Genomic DNA, 26,530 nt, shown 5'->3' on the forward strand with positions numbered 1-26,530 from the left:
GTGTGTGTGTGTGTGTGTGTGTGCGTGTGTGTGTGTGTGTGCGTGTGTGTGTGTGTGTGCGTGTGTGTGTGTGTGTGCGTGTGTGTGTGTGTGTGTGTGTGCTGCTGTTCTTGGCTCCAAACTCACTTGTCATGTCTGTGGTTGAATCTCAGTGAAAACAGCTGAGTGGACAAGTTTGCCTGTGTCTGTTGTTGTGGGTCTTTCTGACGGGTTCTAATAGAAGGTATAAAAGTATATTTTAAATAACAATAATACATTATTATAATTATGATAATACAATTAAATTATAATTAGCTCAACAATACCATGTTGATATGCTGTCACATTTATTTTCTTATTTTTCTTAACAATTATATTAATTGTTTCTTTTGTTTGGCATGAGGTATTTCTGAATTAATTTTTACTTTTTTGGGAGTAACCTTCCTGGAAAATCTTAGCAATTGCAGCTATTTCTGGCTAGCTCTAGGCTATTAAGCTAAATTTAGCTTATCTTTAATTTTTGAAATAATTTTACGTTACTTTTTTGCAATTCTCTTGAATGATTTAAAAAAATATATTTTGCAGTTTATGTAATAACGTGTGTGCTGTTAAAGGATGTTACAGTAAAACATTTTTGGCTAACATTCCATATTTCTGGACCAATGAAGTTCCACTAATGGTGATAACATTTTCTGTTTTTGTTTTGTTCCTATGCAAGTGGTGAGGGGAGGGGGGGTGCTTGGGCCAAATCCTCCACTGTTTTTTTGTTCCCTAGTACTATTGGTTGATGGACTGTGTGACCAGCTGATTGGATTAGAGTCCAGCTGAATTACAGCTCCGGCAGAGAGGAAGCTGTCTTGTGCTGGCGGACTGACTGATCCATTCTAACTGTGTGTAGTGTGTCTCTGGAGAGGCACATGCTGATGCTAATGCGGTTTAGACAAGTGATACGCCCAAAGGTCAGATGGTCAGTGCTGTCGGTCATGTAGTAAATGGTGGTCCTCTTTGTCTTGCTGTGGTGTGACAGATGCTGCTGCTGCTGACGTCTTCCAAGTGGAAACTCTGCCAAGTCTCTGTTAGGACCAGCTGTGACTGAGCAGGAAACAACATGACTCTACATCTACATTTATCCTACAATACTCCATAGTGGGTTTTTGTTGCTAGTATACCTTAACAGTGTCGACGCTTTCTTTTTCCCCATTTCTTTTTAAAGTCAGAGCGTGTCCGTGTCACAGCTTTGACATGGGTCTTGACAGCACTGAGTCTGTGCTGTTCTGTGCTCGGCGCTGATAATGGCTCGAAACCAATGAAACATGGCTTAGCAACAAGCTCGCAGGACTATTTTTGGTTTCAGGCAATTATTCACAATCCAGTGTGATGGTGTGGTTCTGTGACACTTCCCTGGTGTTCTGTGGTGGCAATGTCTGCACCGATGTCAGACGTCTGCAGGCTTCCCCTGAACGACTATAAATAGTCCTTCACCTGAAGTAACCCTTTTTTCTTTCTATATTTTATTCTGACCACAATGCCAGAAGGCAAACTGAAAGAAAAAACGGAAGAAACATAGAGCCACATAGAATTAAAGAAAATGTTTGGTGTGTTTTTTTAATCTGCAGTGACCCTGTCCTATGACTGCATGTTATCCCTGTTAGATTTTTTGGTCAACAGCCTAAAGCATAGCCAGAGATTGTTCACTTGACCTGACCCTCTACCTGGAGAACACCCCTACATCAGTACAGTATACGCAGGAAGAACACGCAAAGACCATTAGTCATCAACAGGGATCGAACTGCTGATGTTCCTGCTGTAAGGCAGCAGCACCAACCACCCTTCTGCTTTAAAGCCCTGGGCCAAAACTGTAGCTTCGTAACGTTTTGAGAACGTAGTTGTAAATTACTGTAGCATTTATTGGCCAAATGGAAGTGGGTTGAGTTCCAACCAAGAAAACCTGTTGCATCCAGTACCAACTGATGCCAAGTCAGAATAAATCTGTTACAGTGATGAAGAGGAGAAGAGATCAGCCCTGGAGTACCTCCCCATGGTCAACCACTCAACCTTCTTGAAAGTGAACTCCTTGTCATTGTGACACAGCACACCACTGCAACAACCAAATGTGACCTCTGCTTTTAACCCATCACCAAAGTGAACAGTGGGCAGCTTTAGGGGGAGCAGTGTGTGGGGACGGTGCCATGATCAGAGCACCTCAGTGGTAACTGGGCAGCTGATGAACACTGAAGCCTTCTGGACCCAAGTCCTCTTCCTTAACCAATAAGCCATCACTACCTCTTCTACTCACTAGCAGTATCATACAGATTCAAAGTACCGTACTGTAATGTGGTGGTTCACAACGTGTGTTTACTCTAAGAGAAATCACAAGACATGTAATGAGGCTTGAAGTACAATCATTGTCCTGTAGGGGTCTGTTCCAGCAGCAGTCACTGGGAATGTAGTCCATTAGCTAACGTGCCACAGGGCTGAGCTGCTGGACCATTACTACTGCAGGAGCCAGGGATTTGGACTCACTGACACTAAGGCTGAAACATGACTGACCCATGATGTTTAGGACCTGGTGCTGTCCAAATATGGGTATTACCTCCAACCACTTTGGGACTGGATAACTCAGTGCTGTTCTGCAATTTGTAGCATTTTCTAGGACCACTAGTTGGCCCTATGGTGCTCGATTTACTGACACATTTACAACATTTTCATGTACGTTCTTCGTGCATGGAGGTGTACACTGACTAATTAGACGTAGTGATCATTTCTGTCAGACACAGGCGTTTATTTCAGGCAATCCAAATTCACTGAGTGATGTAACAGCAGCTGCTAAAATAATATTTAAAAAAAGAAAAATGAGGACATTAATAACTAAACAAATTCACATAGAACTAAAATATATAATTAGCTCAGGTGTGTAATGTGTTAGTGTGTATGTGAAAAGAAATAGCTAAGAGTTAGCCAAACTAGCTCAAAGGTGCATCAGAACTAACTAAAGGTTATCAGAGCATAGCATACACCGTAAAAATAGCTAATTGTAGCAATAGTCATTAAGGTACAACTGGTATGGGAGAAGAATCATTTTCAGCTTGTCTGTTTACCAGTCTGGACAGTCCTTCCTGACACAACCCAACCTGGGATGTGAGACCAGGAGGTATTGAACCCACAGTGGTAGGCAGGTTTACTGCCACTGCACCACAGTAATGCTCCACTATAAAATATGAAAAATATCCTAATTATATAACAATATTTACATTAAATATATATATATATATATATTTAAAAAACCTAAATGGTAGCTCTTCAGCTTAGCTTTTATAAAAACTGATTTACAGACTCTGTGTTCATCTACTGAATGTGAGCATGTGACTTTTTTAATCCGACCAGAATGTTGAGATTATTTCTTGGAGTTCATTAAAACACTTCCTCATTTATCCAGGTCTTAAAGGAAAACAAATCGATTAATAACGTTCCATGTGGGATCAAACTGTGGCGGTCAGTGTTGATGCTCATTGGTCAATGTTCTTATCCGCAGTAACTTCCGCTGTAAGTCTGACTTTGTCCTGTAAACGTTTCCATTCTCTTTTTATTCTGCTGCGTTCGGCGTTGTTGTTCTCCACTTTGTGGCGTTGTGCTGTCGCTGTTGATGTTGTTGTTTCCTTCTCAAGGTTATGTGTGAACATTTACTACACTGAGCCGCTGAAGTCATTTGGCGAGCAGGAAACTGCGTTTTGATTGGTTGATGGTTGATGGTTTTTCTGCTTCAGAGGAAGTTAAGGCCTCGCTTTTGACACTTTCAATGACATCAGAACTCTACGCCGCTGCTTTCCCCTGGATGTAAATCACTTTCCAACAACAGAATTAATATTTAAAGCCTGGAAGAGCTCGGCCGTCTGCTGCAGTTATCCAGCTGCTGCAGCGGCTGAGAGGAGAAAATTAAAGCTCTGGTGTGATGGAGCATGAATGAGGTCAGTGCACAGTTAAGTCAGTCATCGACATGCACATGCTTTTACTATGCAGTGTCACATTCCTTCATTGTTCCAGCTGTGATTCCCCACAGCTGGAACAATTATGACCCACCTGAATATTGGATATGACAGACTGCACATCCCTCAGATTCTTTACAGGCATCAGATCAATGTTATATAAATGTAAATGAACGCTCCATTTTTGTGTAGTGTGTATTTTCCCTCCATCTGATGAAGCAGTCGGTGTTTTCTGCTTCTTCAGTGGTAATGGTCTCAAATGGTAAGGGCCACTAAGAAGGTTCCGGATGTGATCCCACCAGGAAGGGCATCTGGTGTAAAACCATCAGCCAAACCTGATGCAAAATCTGTGCATTGTGAACGTAGCGGTTAACACACCTGCCTTACATGCAGAAAGTCCTGGCTTTCAACCCCAGAGGAACCTTCTAAGTTATTGTGCACTATGGTTGTATTTGTTTGTTTTTACCCAGTGCATTCAGAATGTATTCTTGTGTGTCCATGTTGGGTCAAACATCCAGAGTAATGGACAGTGTGATAATAAACAAAATTCAAAAACCACATACTCATTATGCGTTGCTGACGCGCTGATGCTGCAGTGTGTGCTGGGAAATTAGCCTAATGGTCACTGTGACCAGCTCCATTCATCTTTCTTCTGACCTCTGTTTAAGGTCAGAGTTCACAGGTCAGCCCCAGCTGCCCGCTCAGACAGAATGTTTCTTCTTCTGCACCTCTCTGTCCATTTCCTTTGAACTCTTTGTTCCTGCAGCTGTTTTTGTTTCGTCTCCTTTATCTGTTTTCACCTCAGTCTAGACGTTTTTACAGATCACTCTGTCATTATGGGATGTGTCTGATTAAAGAGGCTTTAAAGAAAATGCTGTTTCACTGCAGTGACTTTGAAAGGTCTTTCAGGCGTGTCCTCAGACTTCAGCGACCACACACTGGTTAGGACAGATCTGTTACAGCTGATCACTGTTACACTGTCTGCTGTCAGCTGTATTAATTAAAGCCAGGGGAGGCAACATATGTCTGTCACTGCGCTGCATTCATTTCCTAATAGTCTTCCAGCTTCATGCAAGTCAAATAACGTGTGTAGGAATGACACGTCTGCGCCTCCCCCTGGGTGGTGTTCTGCAGAGTTTGGGAAATCTGGGTGCTGATGGAAGACGTTGACAAATCACAGGGGCAGTTCAGAGAGAGGTCACTGTGATTGGCTGTTTAATGAAGCAGCTGCAAAGGTCACTGTTTCAGCACTGATTTATAGGGCTGCCAAGGTTAAAGCGATTATAACAAGTTAACGCAAATGGAAGTGAGAAAGCAATCAAGCGAAGCAGCAGTAACAAAAAGGGAATGCGCCACACTAGGTCAGCGCCTTGACGCAACTCTGTTTTTCGTTCATTTTGATTGGTTACGGATAAAAACAGCCATGAAACACATCCACCTGCTGTTATTTTTCTCTCTGTTCCATCAGTATAAAAAATATTATTTTTTTGACATTTAAAAGCAGTCTCACACTCCCGGCTCGTGGGAATATTTTGGTCCATGGACCACCAAAGTCTGGCCTGCAACTAGATTCAATCCGACCCTTGCTGTTTTCCTTTGGCCCTCCAATGAGACGACAAGTACAACAATGGAGTTCTGGAGTTCTGTCCTCAGATCTGGTGAGAAAGATATGACCCAGAATTCCAAAGAGAAGGAATTCTCTGATTGAAGAAGTGTCCAGACTTAAATAAAGGACAAAGAGTAATATCTTTTTATTGTCTTGTCTGTATTTTTTTTTTTTTTTTTTTTGAACCAGTATGAGATCAACGTAAAGACCATCACACGTTGATTCAATCACCCGTCTCCTGGCTGCTGTGCGATTCAATAAGCGGCGCTGAGAAGATGCAGCATCATGATCAACTTGATGAAGCCTGAGGATTTGTCTGCTCCTCCTCCTCCGTCTCACCTGTTTTCCTCCCCCTCTGTTTGTCTGCAGGGTGTTGATGGAGAGCCATTCGAATGACAGCCGGGACGGTGGTCATCACTGGTGGAATTCTAGCAACAGTAATACTACTCCTTATCATTGCAGTACTGTGTTACTGCAGGCTGCAGGTGAGCCCGTGTTGGCAGTGTATTACTGCAGTTGTACTTCAGTGATCATCACAGTACTCTCTTCATCCTCTGAAAGTGTTGGCTGCACTTTTTTACCCCAATCCCATCTTTTCATTTCCAGGTATCAATCCTCCACAATCTTCTGGATCTGTCACTTTAAGAGGATTATTTTCCTCACACTTCAGTTGTATTCAGAGTCAGCGGCAAAGGATTAGCAGCAGAGGGGATATTTTTGGAGATCTGCCTTGAGGATAAATTTACAGATTTGTGATTTGAAGTTGGTTTTTTATAATCCTGACTTTGCTCTCAAACTTACAGAAGTGATTGTCACGGATCATCACAGGAAAAGCTCTTCAAACTCCAAATTGTAGCTTAACAAGTTAATATCGGAATCGAATTTACCTCCAGGGGGAGTTGTTGGTGTTACTGCTGCTCCTGCAGGAGCATTAAAAAGTGATAGAAATTAACCAGTAAGAAATTGAGATATTGAGAAATATATGTATAAAATACAAAAACTCTTTTGGACAATGATTTAATGACAACTATGAATATATACAGCACTGCGTGTAAATGTGTAAAAGCTGCACATTTAAATTGACTCACTGTTGGAACTGTTGGCTGTGAACTATTAATCCAACCAAGACTCTTGAAAAAAAAATACTGTTTTTTTTTTTTAAATCAACATTCCTATTAGAAAATTCAGCGGACAAAAGTCATTTTTGCTGGGCTAAATAAGTCAGAATTGAATTTATGAAAAAGTTGTCCCTGTGACCCTTTTCTCAGAATTGTAAGACAAACCTAATAATACTTAGCTAATAAGAATAATAATAATAATTCAACACTAGAAAAAAGTCTGAAAATCAGCTAAGAAAAATCAGAATCAAAAGAAAAATAGTTCATACGAATGAACATATTTCTGAATTGTGAGGAAAGTGAACATTCAAAGATGAAAAAGTTTGAAGTGATTCACAGAAGGCTGACATTCACATCATTATTAAAAGATTTGAAATTAATTCTCTTTTCAGTTTTTATAATATTTTTAGAAAAAAAGTTAAGGGAAAAATACTTGTAAAGAATGTTCAAAATGAAGTTTAGTAAGTTGGGATCCTGATCTTTCAGTGAGAATCCCACCCAGAGGTTGTTAATGTGAATCATACTGATGACGTACGGTGCTAGTTATTGCCTTTCATACATTTCAATTATGTATATTGTTTTTAAAAAAATCACACAGGTTTTTAAATTATTATTTTTTTAAAAAAGCAGTGTTGTGTGAAACTTGTCTGCAGTTTTTTTTATTTACTCATTTCGGGCTAGCATATCCCCATGTCGATGGCTAAAGGACAAACCTTCTGATTGATGAGAACGAGAAAGGACGCTCACATTCAATCTGTCTGCACGATATTCTCCCACAGGGTGGTGACAGAAGAATAATAAGAAAACATATCCAGTTATGTTTAGAAATACTGCAGGAAAATAATATTCCTTAAAATAATGAATAAAAACAAACAAAAAATATAAAATAAAAAAGATAAGATAAATTAAAATAGAATTTAAAATAAATGGTGTAACTACCATCGTCAATATCATAATGTATTGATCCTCAGTTGTTGAGACTGTGATGTGAAGTGATTCAACCTCATGGTAATTATCATGAACAGAGTTTTAAATGTAGCGCACAGTAATGAAGATATGGATGAATCTCGATGGTAATGAGCGTGGATGAGAACATGACTTTAATATACTGTGTCCATCCACGGTCATTAAGATAAAACTCGCCCAGTGACTGGGGTTCCTGATGCCCATTCACAGGAGAACAGATTATTACAGCGGTGGAGAATTCATCCTGAGGCAATTTTCCAAATATGTCAAAAGTCTGTGATAAATTTTTTTTTTCTTTAATTTGCACCCTGTGTTTCAGGTTGGAAGCTCTTCTTCAGGATGGTGCTGCTAAATCTTTCATTAATCCTAATCTCTTATCTTAAATCGTACCAGATTTAGTTTTTATTTTCTATTTTTGTGGCAGATTTAACAAAAGAAAATATAGTTTATTGACATAAGTCCAGCCATGTTTTTCTAAATAAGGAATACAATAAAGATATTTTCAGAGTAAAGCAAAAACCTTTGAACTAAGTGGAAAAAATAACACAGATTTGAAAGTCTGTTATTATAGTTTAGTTTCACCCCTGCATCCAACAAGTGATTAATGTAATTTTCTTTATCACCACAAAACTGTGATCTCAACACCCACCTTCTGTTTGAAATATTAATAATAAAAGTATATATATAATAATCAAGATGATGGAGTGTTCTGCTGATGTAGAGCCCTGATGTTTTCAAAAGAATCTAACGCTCTTGTTAAACCCTCGTTTTTAGCAGTCAAATACTCCCCTGGGTGTTTTTAAAGCCTGGCTGCTGGTGTGATTGCTCTCACAGGAAACATTACACAGTGTCCATGTATACTCCATGCAGTTCAGTCTAATTAATGAGGCGCACTGTCTTTATGACTGAGTCAGACTTTATTTCCTGGATGTGATGTTCATACGTGATGAGTGGGAAGTTAATTTCAACAATATTTTTGGTTTCTCTTTTTGGATTTTGTAAAGAGAAAAATGCTTGGTTTTATAGGTCTAACCCACGGGTGTCAAACTCCTGGCCTGGGGGCAACGTCCGGCACACCAATCCCCAACATCTGGTCCATGAAGATATTTTAATAATATTTTAATCTCGTCCTTTGGGCACTTTTGTATTTGATTTATTTTGAATTTTTCAGCTACTAAAATACCCTACATTTATATGAGCTGTTCACACTGTAGTACTACAAGGTATTTTATTTTTGTGACTAATAATCTCTCTTTTCTTTATCTCTCCTCCATCTCCGTCTGTCAGTATTATTGCTGTAAGAAGGAAGAGTCCGAGTCGGAGGAGGAGGAGCCAGACTTTGCCGTCACGTCCCGCCTCCCCCCGGTCCACTCCAACCACAAAATAGTGGCGGCCCCCCCCCCCCCCCCCCCCCGCCCCATCCCACCCACAACATGGGGGCGCCCCCCGCCGCCGCTTCCTCCATACCCAATGGCCCCGCCCTTTTCTCCACCCCTCCGCTGGCCCGGAAACTGACTCGGTCCCAGACCTTCTGTCCGTCATGTACACACTATGAGATGCCATTTTACCTCCAGCCTCCTCAGCCCCAGGTCCATCACCAGCCAGATGGACTGAGGAACGGAGGCGAGCGGATCAGCTATCGCAGCGTCCAGCAGCAGGACCTGGAGCTGCCCGTGCCTGTGAACATTTCAAACTATCGCAAACCCAACCTCTCGCGCTCCGTCACCATGCGGGACATGTTCACGCGCAGCTGCAGCATCAGCACTGATGTTTAGCTGTGCTGGTATGGACCAGACGTGGGTTGGGAAGGTTTGGGTTGGACTGCACTTCTGTCTTCAGACTTTCTGTTGTCTTGGCCACTTTAGTCCAGTTTAATGTGGTTTTACTGTAGTCTGCTTTCATTCTTCTGGTTTCCTCTTGCAGAACAAGGACGGTGGCTCTCAGGATAGCATTTTAAGGTACTATGCTCAGGTCCAGGATTGTATATCTGGGCCACAATAGAAATATTTATGGGAATTTTAATGTTATATATATATATATATATATAACCCAAAACTCTGCTCTCTAGCTTTTTTAAAAGAAGGTTTTATTTTAAGGTTTGATGTGTGAAACCTTATTTCTTGTGGACTCTGCTACCTATGAACACACACACATCGACTCCCACGGTGTCGAAATGACCCGTCCGGCAGGGATTTACTCTCTACCTTAGCTGCTACCAGCAAAACAAGATTAGGAGACAGGAGAGATAGGATGGCCACGACTCAGATGTCAAGTTTTAGCTGCCTCCCAGAAATATGTCTGATAGATCCAACTTAAGGCCATACTATATCTAGAAATAAAGGGCTCAGAGGAAAGGACAAAGTCAAATCCCTGCCTGTTTTCCACACACTTTCATAGAAAACTGGTTTTGATGAGTGAATATGGTGCATACACCTGAACAAACGACACAAGAGCTTGGTGTTGGTGCAGGTGAGGTGGGCAATAGGTGCCAAGTGGGTGAGGTTCTTGCATGCATGTGTGTGTGTATGAGTTGTTCGTTGTTAAACTAGCATCCTTATTCTGCATATTTAAACGTATTTTGCTAACCCTTCGTATCCAGAACCCAGTGGTGGGTTTGCAATAAATATTAATTTTAAAGGGTGAATTATAACAATTTCTAATTCCAGCCGATGCTGAAGTCATGCTGATACAAAGAATCACCCATGCAGCTGATATGAAAAACTCTGTGTAGGATTAAAGTAGAAATCTAGCTTCTTTGTTATAGCACGTAGCACTGGAGTTGAAGACTACAGAGAAAAATCTAAAACATTTGGAACGTGGCTGTGACTTTTCTTAGTCACAGTGTGGTTTTGAAGGACCCCTAACTTTACCTTAACTGGACACACCAGAGACCTAACCCGGACTTAAAATATCCACAGTGCAAATGAACTACAACATAGTCTAGTGGCCATGTTGCCCCGCTGCCTGGAGGCTTTGCCAGCCTGCAAATGAATCAGCAAAGAAGAAATCCCTTAAATGACAGGTGAAATGTTTTCAAGAAACTGAAGTCAGTCCAGTTACCCACTATTGAAATATTTCGGATATACAGTAAAAGCAAATGTTCAGGCCTTGCATAAATTATCATGACAAATGCAATGCAACATGAACTCAGTCTGAAGAAAGAGTAGTATAAACCTTACCATTCATACAGGCAGCCTCACAGACCTGTTCACTCCATTTGATTTTTGTACTTAGTAATGGCTAGCTCAGTGGTTCTCAAACCTTTTCGTTCTGTTTTGATTTAACAAAAAATCTCATCAAATTACATTTCAAACTTATCAAACTAACACCAAGTATGGTCATATTTTATAATAAAACAATAAATAACATCAAAGAAAACAAAGAAAATAGAAGTGCAGTTGTGCCATCATTACTTGAACCATAAAAGAATTTCCTCAGGTTTGTCCGGCCCCACTTATCATGTCTCTGTTCCCCACTAGTGGGCCCCACCTCACACTTTGAGAAGCTCTAGCTCAATCCAAAGTTCCTCAGTAATGCTTGATACTGATAGAACTGATCACTGGGAAAAGATGCAAAAGGAGCAAAAGCAACTCAGTACCTTTTCAAGTGCTCCAGGAGCAAGCAGCTGTTTGAAGTCATCTGAAATTGGAGAAGAAATCAGAATTTCTCTTTTGGAGAAGAATTTCTCTAGGTGTATTCAGAGGTCAGAGCTTCTTCAACAGCAGCTACAACACAGAACTGTAGAGGCACAGCTGTCAAGGGAAACAGAGGCATGTGGCTGCCTCTAAACTCAGTCAGAGTGAGTAAAACTTTGCTCATTGTTTCTTTTGTGTTACATTGCATTTGTTTTGACACTATACCAGCAGTTTAGCAATGGTCCATTTCTTAAATTAAACCAAGTTGGCAACTGTTGTTGGCACTAGCAGCTAACCTGGTTAGCCTGCCTTGTTAGCTGCTAGCTCTAACTAAATGATTGTTCCAGTACAAGCCAGGCATCTTTTGCAAATTACAAAGTAAAATGCTACCTTGGTACATGTTAGATAAACACTGTATCTGTTTGTCTGTGGTATTTTCTCACTGTTTCTGACTGTTCTCTGTGAGCTCCAACGACAGTGCTATGCTAAGATGATGCTAAAATATTAATTGGTACAACAAATGTAGGTGCCACTTAGAAGTAAAAACCTAAACCTTAGCAAGTGAACATTTCAGTCAGTGAACAACTCATGTTGAAACATTAACCTGAGAATAGCATACAATACAATCATCTCTGGACTCTGGAGATTTTGGACATTAGCTCTGATGGACTTGGTCTTCTCCGGACTGTGTTGTCTGGGTCTTGGCAGAGCCGGCGGGTTGGATTTAGGGCTGATGTTTTAACTGGACTTTTCTTTAATACATTTTATGAATGATATTACATTTATGGCAGCAGTGTGAGACGTTTTAAAGCTGATTGGATTGCCTTTCACGGACAGTTTCACCAACTCCTCACAGCAAAATACATAACTACTTCTGCTCTTTTTTTCTGTCCCTCGCTGTCAACTTCATCACATGGTTGCATTTCCTCTAAGAGTGAACCAGTGCGTTTATTTTGCGTTTTCCTCCTTCACACAAGCCCTCTCTTAATCTCATCAGAGCTACGCTTTTCTCATTCATGAAACGTAAACGATGTGACAGCTGCACAGGAATCGTTGTGCCATAATTAATTATGAAAGAAATACTATTGTGATTATTATTATTACCAGTGTATATTCAAATGCTGTGTTGCTTTTACGGTATCTTGAAGTATTTTAATTACTTGTTTCAATTTATGAGATATAGCTGTTTTTTCAGACTCGGTACAGTCATAGCAGAAATGTCCCCGGTTTATAATGTGTAACTAACAGACACATGTTGCTAATAAAATGGTGTGAACATCTTTATTATCTATGCTATTGCTTTATATACGTATATATATATATATATCAAGGCAAAGAGTGACCATTTTGAATCAGGATTAATCACATGACTTCGCAATTAACCATGATTAATTGCACTTTCGTTACAAGTTTATGTGAATGAAAGTGCTATGCCATTTGTGCGAACACTTTTAACATCAGCATGTTTTGTAAAGTAGCAGTTAAATTAAACATTTAGTGTGAATCTCAACTTAAACATTTATGTTATCTTATTTGTTATATAAATAAACTGCCCACAAAATCCTGAACCACAATCATAACATTTACACAGGCAATTTCTGGGGTAACAGCAGAAACACGATTCTTTTACCAGGGACCAGTCTATGATTACTACCAAATGTATCTGAGTGAGATGAAGCACCAAAAAGTTCACAGCTGGGATGTACTGTGGGGGTGACCAGTCAGTAAAGTCCATGTTTAATTTGGATTTCACTGCACCTTCTCGTCTTTCTGTCTCGATTGCGTCTCTAAGGACGTACGGCACTAGTGTTTATACCAGTGATGCTGGTGTCAGCACTGCACAGTCCCAAACAGCTAATGCTAGTGGCCACATTTGTGGAATATTTATTTTGTTTCCAGAAAACTTATTCTGGAGGTCTTCTCCATTTTGTACACTAAGGGGTGTTGTAAGGTCAGAAACACTGGGGGTGCAGGGCTTTTCAGTGTTTCCCATATGCTTATGAGAACTCGACTGAAGCGACATAATGGTGTCTTGTTGTCATTTTTCTCAGTTTTCCAGCATGTATAACTGCAGCCACCGAGCGATACCTGTTACATTTACACTGGTGATGCTGTTGTCAACGCTCCATAGTGCTAATAGCTAATGGCGGTGTTTACACCGGTGTCAGCTGTTAGCACCTAACTATAAGCTCTTAACTATAAATATTTCTACATTTTCTGCTAAAGAATAAAGAATAAAGTTGATTATTTACATCTGTTCATGCTTTAAGGGGGAAATAAATATTTTACGATTTCCCCCTTAAAGCATGAAATAATATTATATTATTACTGCAGGTACCAAAAGTTGTATCCTCTAAACAGTATATTCTGCTGTAAGTGAGACTATGTAAGAAGAACAGCACAATCCTCTCATCATCCTTTGTGTTTTTAAGGTCAAACACGAGGTGTGATGAAAACAAATTTGAAGGGAGTTAAGAGTCTGTCAACATTTGGTCTACAACACATGCAATAAAGTCTCTTTGTACAGTTTTGGCCCTGGGGAAAAGAATGATATTGTGCCTGATAACCTGTTCAAACAGGAGAGAACAAATGGAGAGAGAATGGGACACTTAAGAAAGACAATAAACCTCTCTAACAGAGTAGAGAAGGTGGTAGTTACAATAAAACGCCACTTGTTCTGGAACATCATGAGGCCGGAAACAGGAAGTTTAATGCCGACAACAAACCGAGTAAGTCTGTAGAGTCTTTAAAAAAGAAAAAAAAAACTATTCAGAGCTGTAATAGAGGTAGTTATTAGAAGGATGAGTCATAGCTAATAAATGAGGAATTGCACATAGCACAGACAGATGGAGGCGTACGGGGGAGCTGATATCAAACCCAGTCCTCACTGGCACAGACACAAATAGCCCTTTTATGATAGCATTAATACAACAGCGCTTCTGTAGACATGAAAACCCTTTCACACTGATGACGGACTCACTCTCATGTTCATATATTCAAACTCACCCACTTATTTCTCCATAAATTGCAAGTGGAGATCACAGTGGCATTCCACCCACCAGACAATTTTTGTGTGTGCTCATTAAAGTCATTGTGATTGATATAGAATATAAATAGGCCCACTTGATTGGCTGAGAGCATAGAGTGTAGGCGAGAAGATGCCTGTGTATTAATTTTAATTGTTGAAAATATATGGGCATAGAGTTGTGCAGTGGTAGGATTCCAGTCTGCCATTCAAACGGCTCCAGGACTGGAGTCCTGAGTCAGGAACTCTGCCATGTCACTATGCCGACTAGCACTGTTGTGACCTCTGACCTCTGATTCAAAGGGCAAGTCAAATGTGATTCTCCTTCTTCTCAAAATGTATATTTAATGATATCACCATCAACCAGGCCCCTATTGGCTGGTTTAGCCATCAATCATATACGCTTTCTGCTTAAATGTGATGTTCTTTATCATCTACTTTTCCTCTAAATGGGATTGTAATTTGCAAAATATATGTTGAAGAACCAATAAACCTGCTATATGGGAGTAAAATAAAATCTTCTGAAAATATAATACTTCTTCAAGTTTATTATAGTCAGACAGCAAGTTTTTACCTCATCATGTTCTGATGGTGAACTTTGTGTCACATGACATGTTTGGAGCTGTGACCACTGCCAGGTTACGTTACCTTTAAATATCAAAATTTTAAAGAGTTATCAAAGAGTTTTCAAAAAAAAATCAATTCTTCATGGTTCAAATTCATCGATTCATTCCTATTAAAGTTAGCCTGTTTGACTGTCATCCACCTAACAATTTGAAAACCATTTAGCTTTTCGTGTTTTTCCAATCATCTTCTTGTTGATTTTGTACATTCGTATCTGCTTCTATAAAATGCTGTGTCTGCTGTACTCTGTATGAGGAAATGCTTACACAAACTACATTCATTATTTAACACCTTAATCATCTCTTGGTCTAAAAGCAAAGTTTATAGCATAGCTTTTAGCGATGTTTCGATGTTTCATGACTTACTCTAAATTCTTCCTCCTCATCTCTCTGGCCTTGCACTCCCTCTCCGTCCACTATTTTCACACACCTCTCTTTCACAGTGCTCCCGGTTTGTCATATGACATGTTGTGTGTACAGTATGTGTGTGTGTGTGTGTTTCTGTTTTATGGCTCCTACCCATAGTTCTCTGGCACTGGGATTTAGCTGCAGCGCAGGGACTTGATGAATTATGAACAGGAAAGACAAGAGGCATTCTATCTAATATTACAAACCTAAGCTCCCTCTCCCTCCCTTTTCTCATCCTCCTCCTCCTTTCACTCCTCTCCATCCCCTACCACCTCCACGTCCTCTTATTTTCCTGCTGTCTCAACCTTCTGCCCCTTCGCTATCATCTATCTCAAGTGTCTTTAATCTCCCTCTGCTCGGCTTTTCTGTTCCGTTTTCTTCACTTTAACAATCCAGCCTTGTGACATAACCTAATTGAATGGCTAACAGTGGAAGATGAATGGTAATAGATTAGATTAGAAGCATAGCGTCGTGAAATGTTAGAAAGGTTCTCTAATAAGCAGATATTATTTTCTGTGTATTTTTATGTTTGGTAATTTGGTCATACAAAATCAAACAAAATTATGACTTTTATTTAAATTGGCTTTTTTTGTTGTTGCATCCACATAATAAAAATGGTATCACCCAATCATGCCTCATACATTCAACATTGAACTATGGCTATCATTGGCCAACATCTGGTAAGCAGTGTTCTGTGTGTGGTCATATTTAAACCAGTTATTTGTTCCAAAATAGTTCCAAAATACCTTTTTTATGGCCCATAGTTGTGACCCAGATCAACATATGTGGGCCACTAAAGACCTTAGCTAAGTAAAATACTTTGGAAATGGTCCATCAAGGAGTGAAACCAATGTGCTATCCATGAAAGAAAACCAGTGTGCTAATCACATGAATAGTAATGCTCTCTAATCAAAATACAAATGAAAATTGTGTAGACCGACTCACACTGTTGGTGAAACGAATGCTTTTATACCAGCTGTTTTTCAAACGTTACACAGAACACACACGATTCATGTATGTATGTATGTGTGAACCTAAAAGGAGGTATTACATTGTTTTCCCGGCTGAATCTTCCATTTCTATCTCTGTAGAACAAGTGATGAATAAGAAATGAAGCCTGAGCACATAAGATAAGAATGGACTTGGTTTTATGCATTTCCAACCCATCAACCCTCTGTAGTTGTACAATTTGTCTGTCTTTATCTTTCTCATTCCCAATTTTATGAACCCCATTCATCTGAGGTTTACGGCCCAATTTCTTTGGTAATGTTCCTCTTTTTCTCCCCTACCTGCCCAGTTATGTGAAAGAACTCTACACTCTATAATACATTAGTTGTGAATAGGCCAGAAATGCAGCTTGGTCGTTGAGAAATTCACACTGGCTTCAATTTAGTTTGGCACAGGCCACAATATCACCCTGATTATGTAATATTCTCAGTCAAGAAGTGTGTGGGTTGTTTCAGACGGAGGGTGGCAGAGAGACAGAGCATGTACAGTACTGTACGTCCTTAGAGAGGCAATCGAGACAGAAAGACGAGAAGGTGTCAAACAAAGCCAACAGCCTTTATGGTATTTTGTCGCCATCTGGTGGCTATTGAAGACCAGCAATACCAAAACAATACCACGTAGAGTTGACTAAATAACTACTGTGTTCCATCTGTCTGTGCTATGTGCAATTCCTCATTTATTAGCTATGACTCATCCTTCTAATAACTACCTCTATTACAGCTCTGAATAGTTTTTTTTTTCTTTTTTAAAGACTCTACAGACTTACTCGGTTTGTTGTCGGCATTAAACTTCCTGTTTCCGGCCTCATGATGTTCAGAACAAGTGGCGTTTTATTGTAACTACCACCTTCTCTACTCTGTTAGAGAGGTTTATTGTCTTTCTTAAGTGTCCCATTCTCTCTCCATTTGTTCTCTCCTGTTTGAACAGGTTATCAGGCACAATATCATTCTTTTCCCCAGGGCCAAAACTGTACAAAGAGACTTTATTGCATGTGTTGTAGACCAAATGTTGACAGACTCTTAACTCCCTTCAAATTTGTTTTCATCACACCTCGTGTTTGACCTTAAAAACACAAAGGATGATGAGAGGATTGTGCTGTTCTTCTTACATAGTCTCACTTACAGCAGAATATACTGTTTAGAGGATACAACTTTTGGTACCTGCAGTAATAATATAATTTCATGCTTTAAGGGGGGAATCGTAAAATATTTATTTCCCCCTTAAAGCATGAACAGATGTAAATAATCAACTTTATTCTTTATTCTTTAGCAGAAAATGTAGAAATATTTATAGTTAAGAGCTTATAGTTAGGTGCTAACAGCTGACACCGGTGTAAACACCGCCATTAGCTATTAGCACTATGGAGCGTTGACAACAGCATCACCAGTGTAAATGTAACAGGTATCGCTCGGTGGCTGCAGTTATACATGCTGGAAAACTGAGAAAAATGACAACAAGACACCATTATGTCGCTTCAGTCAAGTTCTCATAAGCATATGGGAAACACTGAAAAGCCCTGCACCCCCAGTGTTTCTGACCTTACAACACCCCTTAGTGTACAAAATGGAGAAGACCTCCAGAATAAGTTTTCTGGAAACAAAATAAATATTCCACAAATGTGGCCACTAGCATTAGCTGTTTGGGACTATGCAGTGCTGACACCAGCATCACTGGTATAAACACTAGTGCCGTACGTCCTTAGAGACGCAATCGAGACAGAAAGACGAGAAGGTGTCAAACAAAGCCAACAGCCTTTATGGTGTTTTTTCGCCATCTGGTGGCTATTGAAGACCAGCACTACCAAAACAATACCACGTAGAGTTGACTAAATAACTACTCAATCAAAAGTATACCAAAATAATAAAGTCAGGGTTTTTCAGAATATTAGGCTAGTGTTTGCAAACATAGAGGGTATAGAATGCCGACATCAGCCTGTAGGGAGCAGGCTAACGTACCATTGATTTCCAGCATTGTATTTAAACCAGATTTTAAATAATATGCTTATCAAAACGTGTTTTTGTGTTATATTATCCTAATGAATTAATACAACTTTTTCCCCCCACAAAAACAACCTAACCACTAGTCATTCCCTAGTTGTCAATTACAAATGTGGAAGAAATTGTGTAGAAATGAAAAAAGTAATATCGACCTTAAGGCCCGTTGTCAGAAATAGGCTCGACACTTCATTTAACGCTGTCCTGAAATATGCTTATAGCAGAAATCCTCAATATATTCAGTCCTCATCCCTAAAGCCTGCATTTAGCCAAAATCTACATCTCCCACAACACACGGCAATTTTGGGACCTGTCACTGAGATTGACAACCCAGAATAATAAGAGTTCAATGAAAATGATGCATAACAATAATAAACAAGACAATTATTATAGCAGTACATACTGCTCTTTACTTTACAGCCTACAGTAGCCTACAATAGCCCACACAGCATTCTTTTTTATATGACGACTTTTTAAGTTATTTGAAGTGTAAACTAAGTGCATGAACATTCAATGACTTAGTCACGGATCAGTTTACTACAATGGGAATTTAAAGTGTAATTTAGATAAATCACTATTTTCTATTAATTGTTGTATACGTTGTTGTTATTTATATGGTTTCCAGCACGGTTTACTGTCCTTGAACGCATCTCGCCCACCATTTTGGCCTCTAAGTCCCGCCCAACAGATTTTGTAACCAATCACATTGTACCTTTGTAAGCGTTTTGACGTCAGCCGCGAAATGCAAAATCTCCAACAGCAGTTAAACGTATTACAAAAAACTTTTATTTGATTTTCACCAAAATATTCGACACAACATGACTGAAACACAGCCGAATGAAACCCATAACATCGATAGTTGTTTGACTTCCACCCCAGTGTCCAAGGACTCGAAAACAGTAGCACTGAGAAGGTAAGGCTACACTTAACTTCACTTTTTAGCTAGGCCGCTTACATTGATACTCAATGTGTATTTAAGTGACAAAGACAGACAAAAGGTCGAATTTGTTTACAGAGGGGAAGTGAGGAGTTGCTAGTCGATGGTCCCTTGTTCTAAACCTGATCTAATAAAAGCGTTCACGGATAGAAAATATCGACTAAAACCCACGTAGTTTTCTTTGTCACTGATAAATCATTCAACATTTGTACCTGTTATATCTCCTGTCTTTGATATTTTTGCTCTGCTTTTTCCTCAGAACTCCTTTTTCAAAGTCTAAAAAGGTCAATTCAAGCTTTAAGTCACCTGTAAGTTAAAAACGTGTTCTGCATGTAGCACAAACTTGCAAATACACACACACACATATATACATATATAAATACATATAAACTGGAGTATATCAGTGTTATATTGACTTTGTATGTCATTGTTGTCTGTTTCTGCCTCATAGGTTCAGTTGGCTGGAAATAGTAATGTCAGTCCTGCAGACGAGCTGACTGAGCTGGAGAGGAGGAGACAGCAGCTGGACAAGGAGATCACACAGCTGGAGGCAGAGTGAGTACAGCTGTGTATGTTTGTGTTGTTCTGTTTTCTGATCATGTATTTAAATTAAAACAGTGGGGTTAGCTATACTGATGCATGTAATGTTGAGCTTCAATACAGCAAGACATTTGCTCTTGTATTTGTTTTTGTGAAACATTTGTTTGTTTTCAGGGGATACAGAGTGGACGAGCTGGAGCGGCACATTGATCTGCTGCATGAGTACAATGACATCAAAGATGTTGGACAATCCCTCCTGGGACGTATAGGTACTATTTACATAATATATCTATTATCTTTGTGTTCATTTGTTTGTATGTCCCTAATGCAATAATGATAGTCAGCTTGCAAATAGAAAAAATAGAATCCAACCGTCCATTTTCATCTGCTTATCTATTACCGGGTTGCGGGGGCAGCAGTCTCCATGACAGCCACCCAAATCACACTACACCATACCAACCCCCCCAAACCTTCCTGCGAGTGGTGAGTCCACTGGAAGGTACCAACTGCCCTAACAGGGATGCTATATTGCCCAGGTGGTGAACCCTGGGGTTCCACACCAATGACAGAGATATTGCCTCTGGGTCAAAGCGCCACATAAATGGAATACAATATGTTTCTATGACGCCATCTTTGATGGTTTCTTCATAAAAACAATATAACACTTAAAATGAAAGTGAAAATAAATTATTCGTCATTGTGAAATAGCACACCACTGCACACAATGAAATGTGATCTCTGCTTTTTAGCCATCACTAAAATGAACAGGGGGCAGATTTAAAGGCCCGGCGAGCAGTGTGTGGGGACGGTGCCATGCTCAGAGCACTAACAGTAAATACAATGTGCATTACCATTGTCACTAGTAACTTTTACCTGTGTTTCAGAAATGTTGAACCTGAAAAGAGATATATACAGTATACATATATATAGGCTATATCTTTAATTTATAGCAAATTTTTAGCAAAATGCTGTGGTTTACTGTGTCAAACGCAGCAGATGGGTCCAGAAGGGTAAGTACGGAGGACAGGCCAGCAGCTTTAGCTATTCTTAGAGCTTCTGTCATAGATAGCAGAGCCATTTCCATGGAGTGGCCACTTTTGATACCAGACTGGTTTGTGTCCAGACTGTTTTCATGAGAGTGACTTGTTTAAAGATCACCCGTTCGATTGCTTTAGATAGGAAAAGAAGTAGTACTGGCCTATAGTTCTCAATCTGGGTGGGATTGAGTGAGGGTTTCTTTAGTAGCAGCATCACTCCTGCCTGTTTGAAGGTAGATGGAAAGGGACCTGATGTAAGTAAGGCATTGATCACGCTTGTGACTGCTGGGCACACTAGGGGTTATGGCTTGGAGGAGAGTTGTATATATACAATATACATATATATATATACATATATATATGTGTGTGTATATATATGTGTGTGTATATATATATATATATATATATATGTGTGTGTATATATATATATATATATATATGTGTGTGTGTGTATATACACACACACACACATATATTCAGAAGTAGGCCTTGCTGATTCACTTCTTTCTCTAAAGGTAATTGTCTGGATGTTGTTATTGCAGTTATCCACTAGAGAGCAGTATAGTTAAATGTTTTAAAATTGTCCCCTAGGCTGAATGAAAGTCCTGTATTTCACGCTATAGAACCACACTGTATTACTATGACGGTTTACTCATTTTTTTAATGACAATAACCAAGTGTTAGATTATTTAACCCTTGGTATGTTGTTACCAGTTGTCAAATAAGTTATACATAGTTTCCTCCCTAAATGAATTGAAACACCACTGGAGTCCACACCTTTTTGTTTTAAAGATTCAGTAACTTAGGTCTTTTGTCTTCATTTTGCTCACCTGCTCCTCACAACCAAAAAAAAAGCACCACACAGAATGAGGTTCTCAGTTTTATTTGGTGTGTATTTATTTCTAAGTGTGTCTGTTCCATTCGTGTGTTGCAACTCCATGAATTACACAAGCTGTTTCCGCTGTTTGGGAAAAAAAAGTGCTATGAAGCACAGTTAGGTCAAAGTGTCATGTGTGCAGAGACAATGACAAACATGACTTCTCACCCACATTGTCATGTGTGGGCTCGTGTTGATTAGCTCAAATGTCATCTATCCTCCATTCCTTTGAAAACTGTTAACTGCTGCGTGCTAACAGCAATGTGAGCTCACAGCTCCGTATCTCTTTAAATTCTCTACAGTAGATGATAATGACATCTCATTGAATGGAGATGGCGTTTCCCCTCTGACACAATGACAGTCTTTCACCACACATCACTTTTAGACACACTCATTTACAATTACAATCACTGTGTGCCTGCGTACGCTACTGCATGCACAAAGTGATAAATGCAAGCACATGCTATTATCCTCTCTTTAGTCCTCTCCCTGTTTACTCCTTCTGTCCCTCACTGACGTTTAAACACACACACACATACGCGTGCATGCAGACACAGTTTGACAAAGAGGTTTCACTGTAACACTGCTGTGTTGAACTCTATGCTGTTATGCTGAGAGGGAGGAGATCAGTGGGCCGGCTGTGGAGTGAGACGGGAGACAAGTGGAGATGCCCTGCAGTACCCTCTCTCCACAACTGTCCCTTTGTCCCGTGCCACGTCCTGCTGTACATCTGTGGGTCAGAGCTTAGGTCACTGTAACTTAGAGCCAGTGTTCTGTCAGATTTGTACACCCTGTCAGAATTTTATACCTATGGTTTTATGGTATACTTTCCTAGTAGGTGAATTGTACCTATCGTAGAAAAGAATTAGAAGTGGAATCTTTATTAGTGTCCTGCATTCTAGCATAAGAATTTGATACAGTGGAACACCAGCCTTTTTTGCTGAAAGAATGTAAGCTAATCACATTTACAAATATTGTAACACTATGTATTAGATAGTTGGTAAAATACAATCCAAAACATAAATCTTCCTTGTCATAAGGTTGAACCTCTTTTTTTGTTTAATTATCAGACCTGAATGAATGAAATATATTTTACGAGTTTTTCTTGTCATGGCAGACTTAAGCTTCAATGACAGGCAGATCAGGACAATGAAGCAACAATGAGTTCCAATAGTGACCCATTTCCCATGTAATGTCTGTCCACTAGATCAACATGTTGGTTTGTGATGCAGTGTCACCTAAGGGTCTGATTTTGATGCACATTCAGCAGTAGTTTCCACCCTCAGCTTTTCACACAGAAACATTTTAAACAGGTTAACATTTGCTTAACATTTGCTTAACAATTCACAGCTAAAGTTACAGAGTTCTTGGCTAATTGCATTTTAGGAAGTGTACCAACCAGATGATGTGATAATGACACTTGGTCACTAAATGAAGAAACAGAACATTAAATTGACTCCAATAATGGCATTCCATTATCCATTCATGATAGATTATAAATCAGAGTTTATATATTGAACTGTACATAAAAACAAAGTTGTGACGCCGTACATCACATCTCAGTTCTGCACTAGTTTGATTAGAGCTGTGGTTCCCTACTATTGTGGCTTGTGACCCAATTTTGACATCACAAACTTCTGGCAACCCCAGAGACTATGTTTTGGCCAGATTTTTTTTTATCAATTACTCGACATTCGAGATGTCCCAATTGTAATTCCAGGCGAGCCCAAGGTTGAAAAACACTGAGATAAGGGGGGTGAAAGAACTATAAACATAAGGTTTATGTGCCAGCAGAATAATCAGCTGTTCTCGTTGGTAGGATGAGGAACAAAAATGTGATCTGGTCTTTGTCAGCTTGATGTTTTGAGAAGTTTATTAACAGGGAGACAGGAGGAAGTTGTAACACGGTTCATTTGGAGGCCCTCACTCCCACTCTGCTGTGTGTTGCAGCTGCTCTGAGAGGGACCACCACACGGGATCTCTACAGTCACTTTGGTCTGGATCTGGAAGACTGAAAAGAAAACCACCAAAAAGCAGCATGAGCAGTCGCTCACATACTGATTTATAAATCATTTTTTTCTCGCAGGTATGCTGTAAATAAACCAGAGATTTTTTTTGTTTGTTTTAAGCGGTTCTATTAAACAAACATTCTTAACCAACATTGCAGTATTGCCCTTACTGTGGTAATGAAAATAAATCTGCAAATAAAATAAAAAATCTTAAGTTCAGTCCTTTAGCTTAAACAAATTTGTGAGGAGTTGGACCTTTTTTTTTAAGTTCACACGAGCAGGAAAATAATTTATGATTTTCTCCTCAAATTACTCTTGTTTTCAGTTCTCTATAAACGCTTGTGGAGACAACTTTGAAAGGTTATGATTTGACACATGACTTTATCTTAATGGACTTTGAATGAAGCCACTCTTAAGTGATAGCTGTGTGATTATCAGTCCAGTTTGTTGGTTTGACAAATGTTCAGCAATTGCTTTTTTTTTTCAAATTGGAAGAAGTTCAACATAGCTTTCACTCTTATTGTGAGCACATTTGTTTCTTCTAAATGGCAGCATGTTGTTGTGATAAAGTCTGAGTGGAGGTTGTGTTGCTCATTATTTACTGTTATTTCTCTAGGATCCTGTGAGAGAAAGAGTTTTTTTTAAGAAATGAAAAGTTTTCTGTAATATGTTTTTATCGTCTTTCACACATTCACATCGAGTAAACTGGGTGTACCCTTATCGGCCTGGGAGCCACTGATAGAGCATCTTTGTGGACTGATAGCAGCTGATGAGCTCTGATCATGATGCTGTTGTTTGACTGTTGACACTGTGTGTTCTGCGTTAGGGCATTTGGAAAGGAGTGGGTGTGTGCATGCACCATTACCACACATTTGTAGATCAAAGCTCATCTTGTTCTCTTATCCTAATCTTTAGACTACTTATCAGGCCGATTAAACATCTCATACAGTGTAAAAGGTGTAAGGTGTAAAAGGTGGAGACAAAGTGATCTGTCTCTGCTGGGGTCAGAGATGTTAACTGTATGAGGTGGTAAGAGTGGCAGTACTTTGCTCTGTGGTCATGTCTTGATAAAGTGCAACGTTGCTGTTACTTTACACTCTGCTCAGCTTTTCTGACCTTCAGCCTTTGGCTACACTGACTCATTTGTAGTATTCTTATCATAATCTTAAGAATACAATGCTTACAATGACACGTTACTAGGCTGGAAAGCAAATGTGAGTATAAGCACATTTCCTATCACCTACAATATGTGTCCCGCTGTTACTTTGCAAGAACTACCTGATTTTTGTATGTGTATGTAATGTATGCACTATATTAAGATTAAGGAGTGCTGATTCTTATATATAGTGTCGTGTATATACAGTATATTAAACCGTTCAGTACTGTGGTCTCGGTTCGGTACGCATTATCAATCAAACCATAGCAATTTCTTCTGGCCACGTCGCACTCAGTGCTGAAAGCACCACTCTGCACTCGACTACTCCACCTTAGGCTGCATTGTTGAGTGCCTATCCACTAAGCTGTGCCTGCCACAATCATTTAAACCAAGGGGTGACATGTGAAACTACCTTCAAAAATTTTTAAGGTGGTCTTTTCTTTAATAAGGAACAAAACACTGGTCCTGATCATTGAAGATTTTGTTTTGATATCTTTATTTATGATTTCTGAATAAGCTAGCTTTTGTTCATTTAGTGAGTTGTTTCTTTGCAATATATACTCTGCTGCTAAGAATGCACCACAGAAGATTGATGACTTATCAGATGTTTTCATTTTATTAATATTGTTTTTACAAGATGCGGTTACAGAAAATAAGGCTGGTATAGCCGCACCTGATATATTTAATTCAAATTAAAAACTTTAATATTGAGTTGAAACAAATACTGGATATTTCCATAAACTGCAAATGAAAAAGGCAGACATTGAGGGTGGACTTTAGAGGACCTTTTCTGACCCATGTGCTGCAGCCTCTTCATGATCCTGCCATAAAGCAGAGAGTACATGAGTTTTTATAGACAAACATTTTTGCTTATGAGCTTCTCACACCACCCAACTTCAAACTACTATCTATTCATTCAAATTAAAAAACATGGCCATTGCTGCTGCCATGTCTGGATTGATATTAATGTAAAACCTGTGTCTATATATTTCTGCAAATTTAAATGTTGATGAAACTTAGAAACATTGATACATTTTGTTGTATCCTAGTTCAGTTTTGTTTATGCTGACGTTGACACTGTGCAGTATTAAAGACTGCTGTGAGTAGTAAAGTCCCTTTCTGATGTAAGCAGTAAATGCAAATATAAATCTTTAAATCGGTGTGAACATCACGAAGATTCTTGCAGGCAGGGCTACGCCGCATTTCCTCCTCAGCAGTGCCGCAAACCCCGCCTTCAGCCGGATGGGACATGTCAAGTAAATGGCAGTCTTCTATTGGTCATAGGCCACGCCCGTCAGCGCTTATGCCTGACACCACATTCGCGACGTAGACCGCGGTGGGCGGGTGCAAAATTATAAGGTCATTTGAATTACGCTTTGCTAGCGAGGCCCTACCGGCCACAATGGTTCTAGAAACGATCTCAGTAACTGTGGCTGTAAACAGCTGATGACTACTGGGGTCAAAGTTGATGCGGAGATACACTGACTCCAGATCAGCCTGAGGAGAGGAGGGAAGCTCAGAGGAGCCGTGAGCTGTTAACGAGAAAGAGGGGATCCCGGTGCGTGTGTCTGATCGTGTGGCTGTCACACCAGGCGAGCGGCGATTGAGAGGTAGCAGAGGAGGAGGAGG

The 26,530-nt window shown here is 39.6% G+C and overlaps 4 protein-coding genes across 4 annotated transcripts in view; all 4 read left to right on the forward strand.

The window, feature by feature from the left end:
• Positions 1–12,569, forward strand: part of fam163ba (family with sequence similarity 163 member B, genome duplicate a) — a 26,237-nt gene extending 13,668 nt beyond the window's left edge. Inside the window, exons 2-4 of the mRNA XM_025062773.1 lie at positions 5,938–6,053; positions 8,940–9,054; positions 9,105–12,569. Coding sequence (XP_024918541.1) covers positions 5,961–6,053; positions 8,940–9,054; positions 9,105–9,427 — 531 coding nt within the window. The 5' untranslated portion in view covers positions 5,938–5,960 and the 3' untranslated portion in view covers positions 9,428–12,569. The remainder of the gene's footprint in view (positions 1–5,937; positions 6,054–8,939; positions 9,055–9,104) is intronic.
• Positions 1–26,530, forward strand: part of LOC103389085 (ephrin-A5-like) — a 1,154,841-nt gene that overhangs the window by 786,477 nt on the left and 341,834 nt on the right. The gene's annotated exons all lie outside the window — the stretch shown is intronic.
• On the forward strand, positions 19,030–23,763 carry swi5 (SWI5 homologous recombination repair protein). Its single transcript, XM_008324325.3, has 5 exons — positions 19,030–19,258; positions 19,542–19,590; positions 19,734–19,837; positions 19,997–20,091; positions 23,687–23,763. The coding sequence occupies exons 1-5, from the start codon at positions 19,164–19,166 to the stop codon at positions 23,749–23,751; spliced, it is 408 nt and encodes a 135-aa protein (XP_008322547.1). The 5' UTR covers positions 19,030–19,163; the 3' UTR covers positions 23,752–23,763.
• slc27a4 (solute carrier family 27 member 4) overlaps positions 20,005–26,530 on the forward strand; it is a 24,111-nt gene continuing 17,585 nt past the window's right edge. The window contains exon 1 of the mRNA XM_025062767.1: positions 20,005–20,091. The gene's annotated coding sequence lies outside the window, so the exon portion shown is untranslated. The remainder of the gene's footprint in view (positions 20,092–26,530) is intronic.

The sequence above is a fragment of the Cynoglossus semilaevis genome, chromosome 14 (genome assembly GCF_000523025.1).
Source record: "Cynoglossus semilaevis isolate Cse_v1.0 chromosome 14, Cse_v1.0, whole genome shotgun sequence".
NCBI classification, from domain to species: Eukaryota; Metazoa; Chordata; class Actinopteri; order Pleuronectiformes; family Cynoglossidae; genus Cynoglossus; species Cynoglossus semilaevis.

What these genes read in the sequence shown, in the direction of transcription:
- swi5 (XM_008324325.3), top strand. Translation starts at nt 19,164, where the DNA reads ATGACTGAAACACAGCCGAATGAAACCCATAACATCGATAGTTGTTTG. An exon ending in AAAACAGTAGCACTGAGAAG is followed by an intron (nt 19,259 to 19,541) that starts GTAAGGCTACAC and finishes CTTTTTCCTCAG; the next exon opens with AACTCCTTTTTCAAAGTCTA. An exon ending in ATCCCTCCTGGGACGTATAG is followed by an intron (nt 20,092 to 23,686) that starts GTACTATTTACA and finishes TGTGTGTTGCAG; the next exon opens with CTGCTCTGAGAGGGACCACC.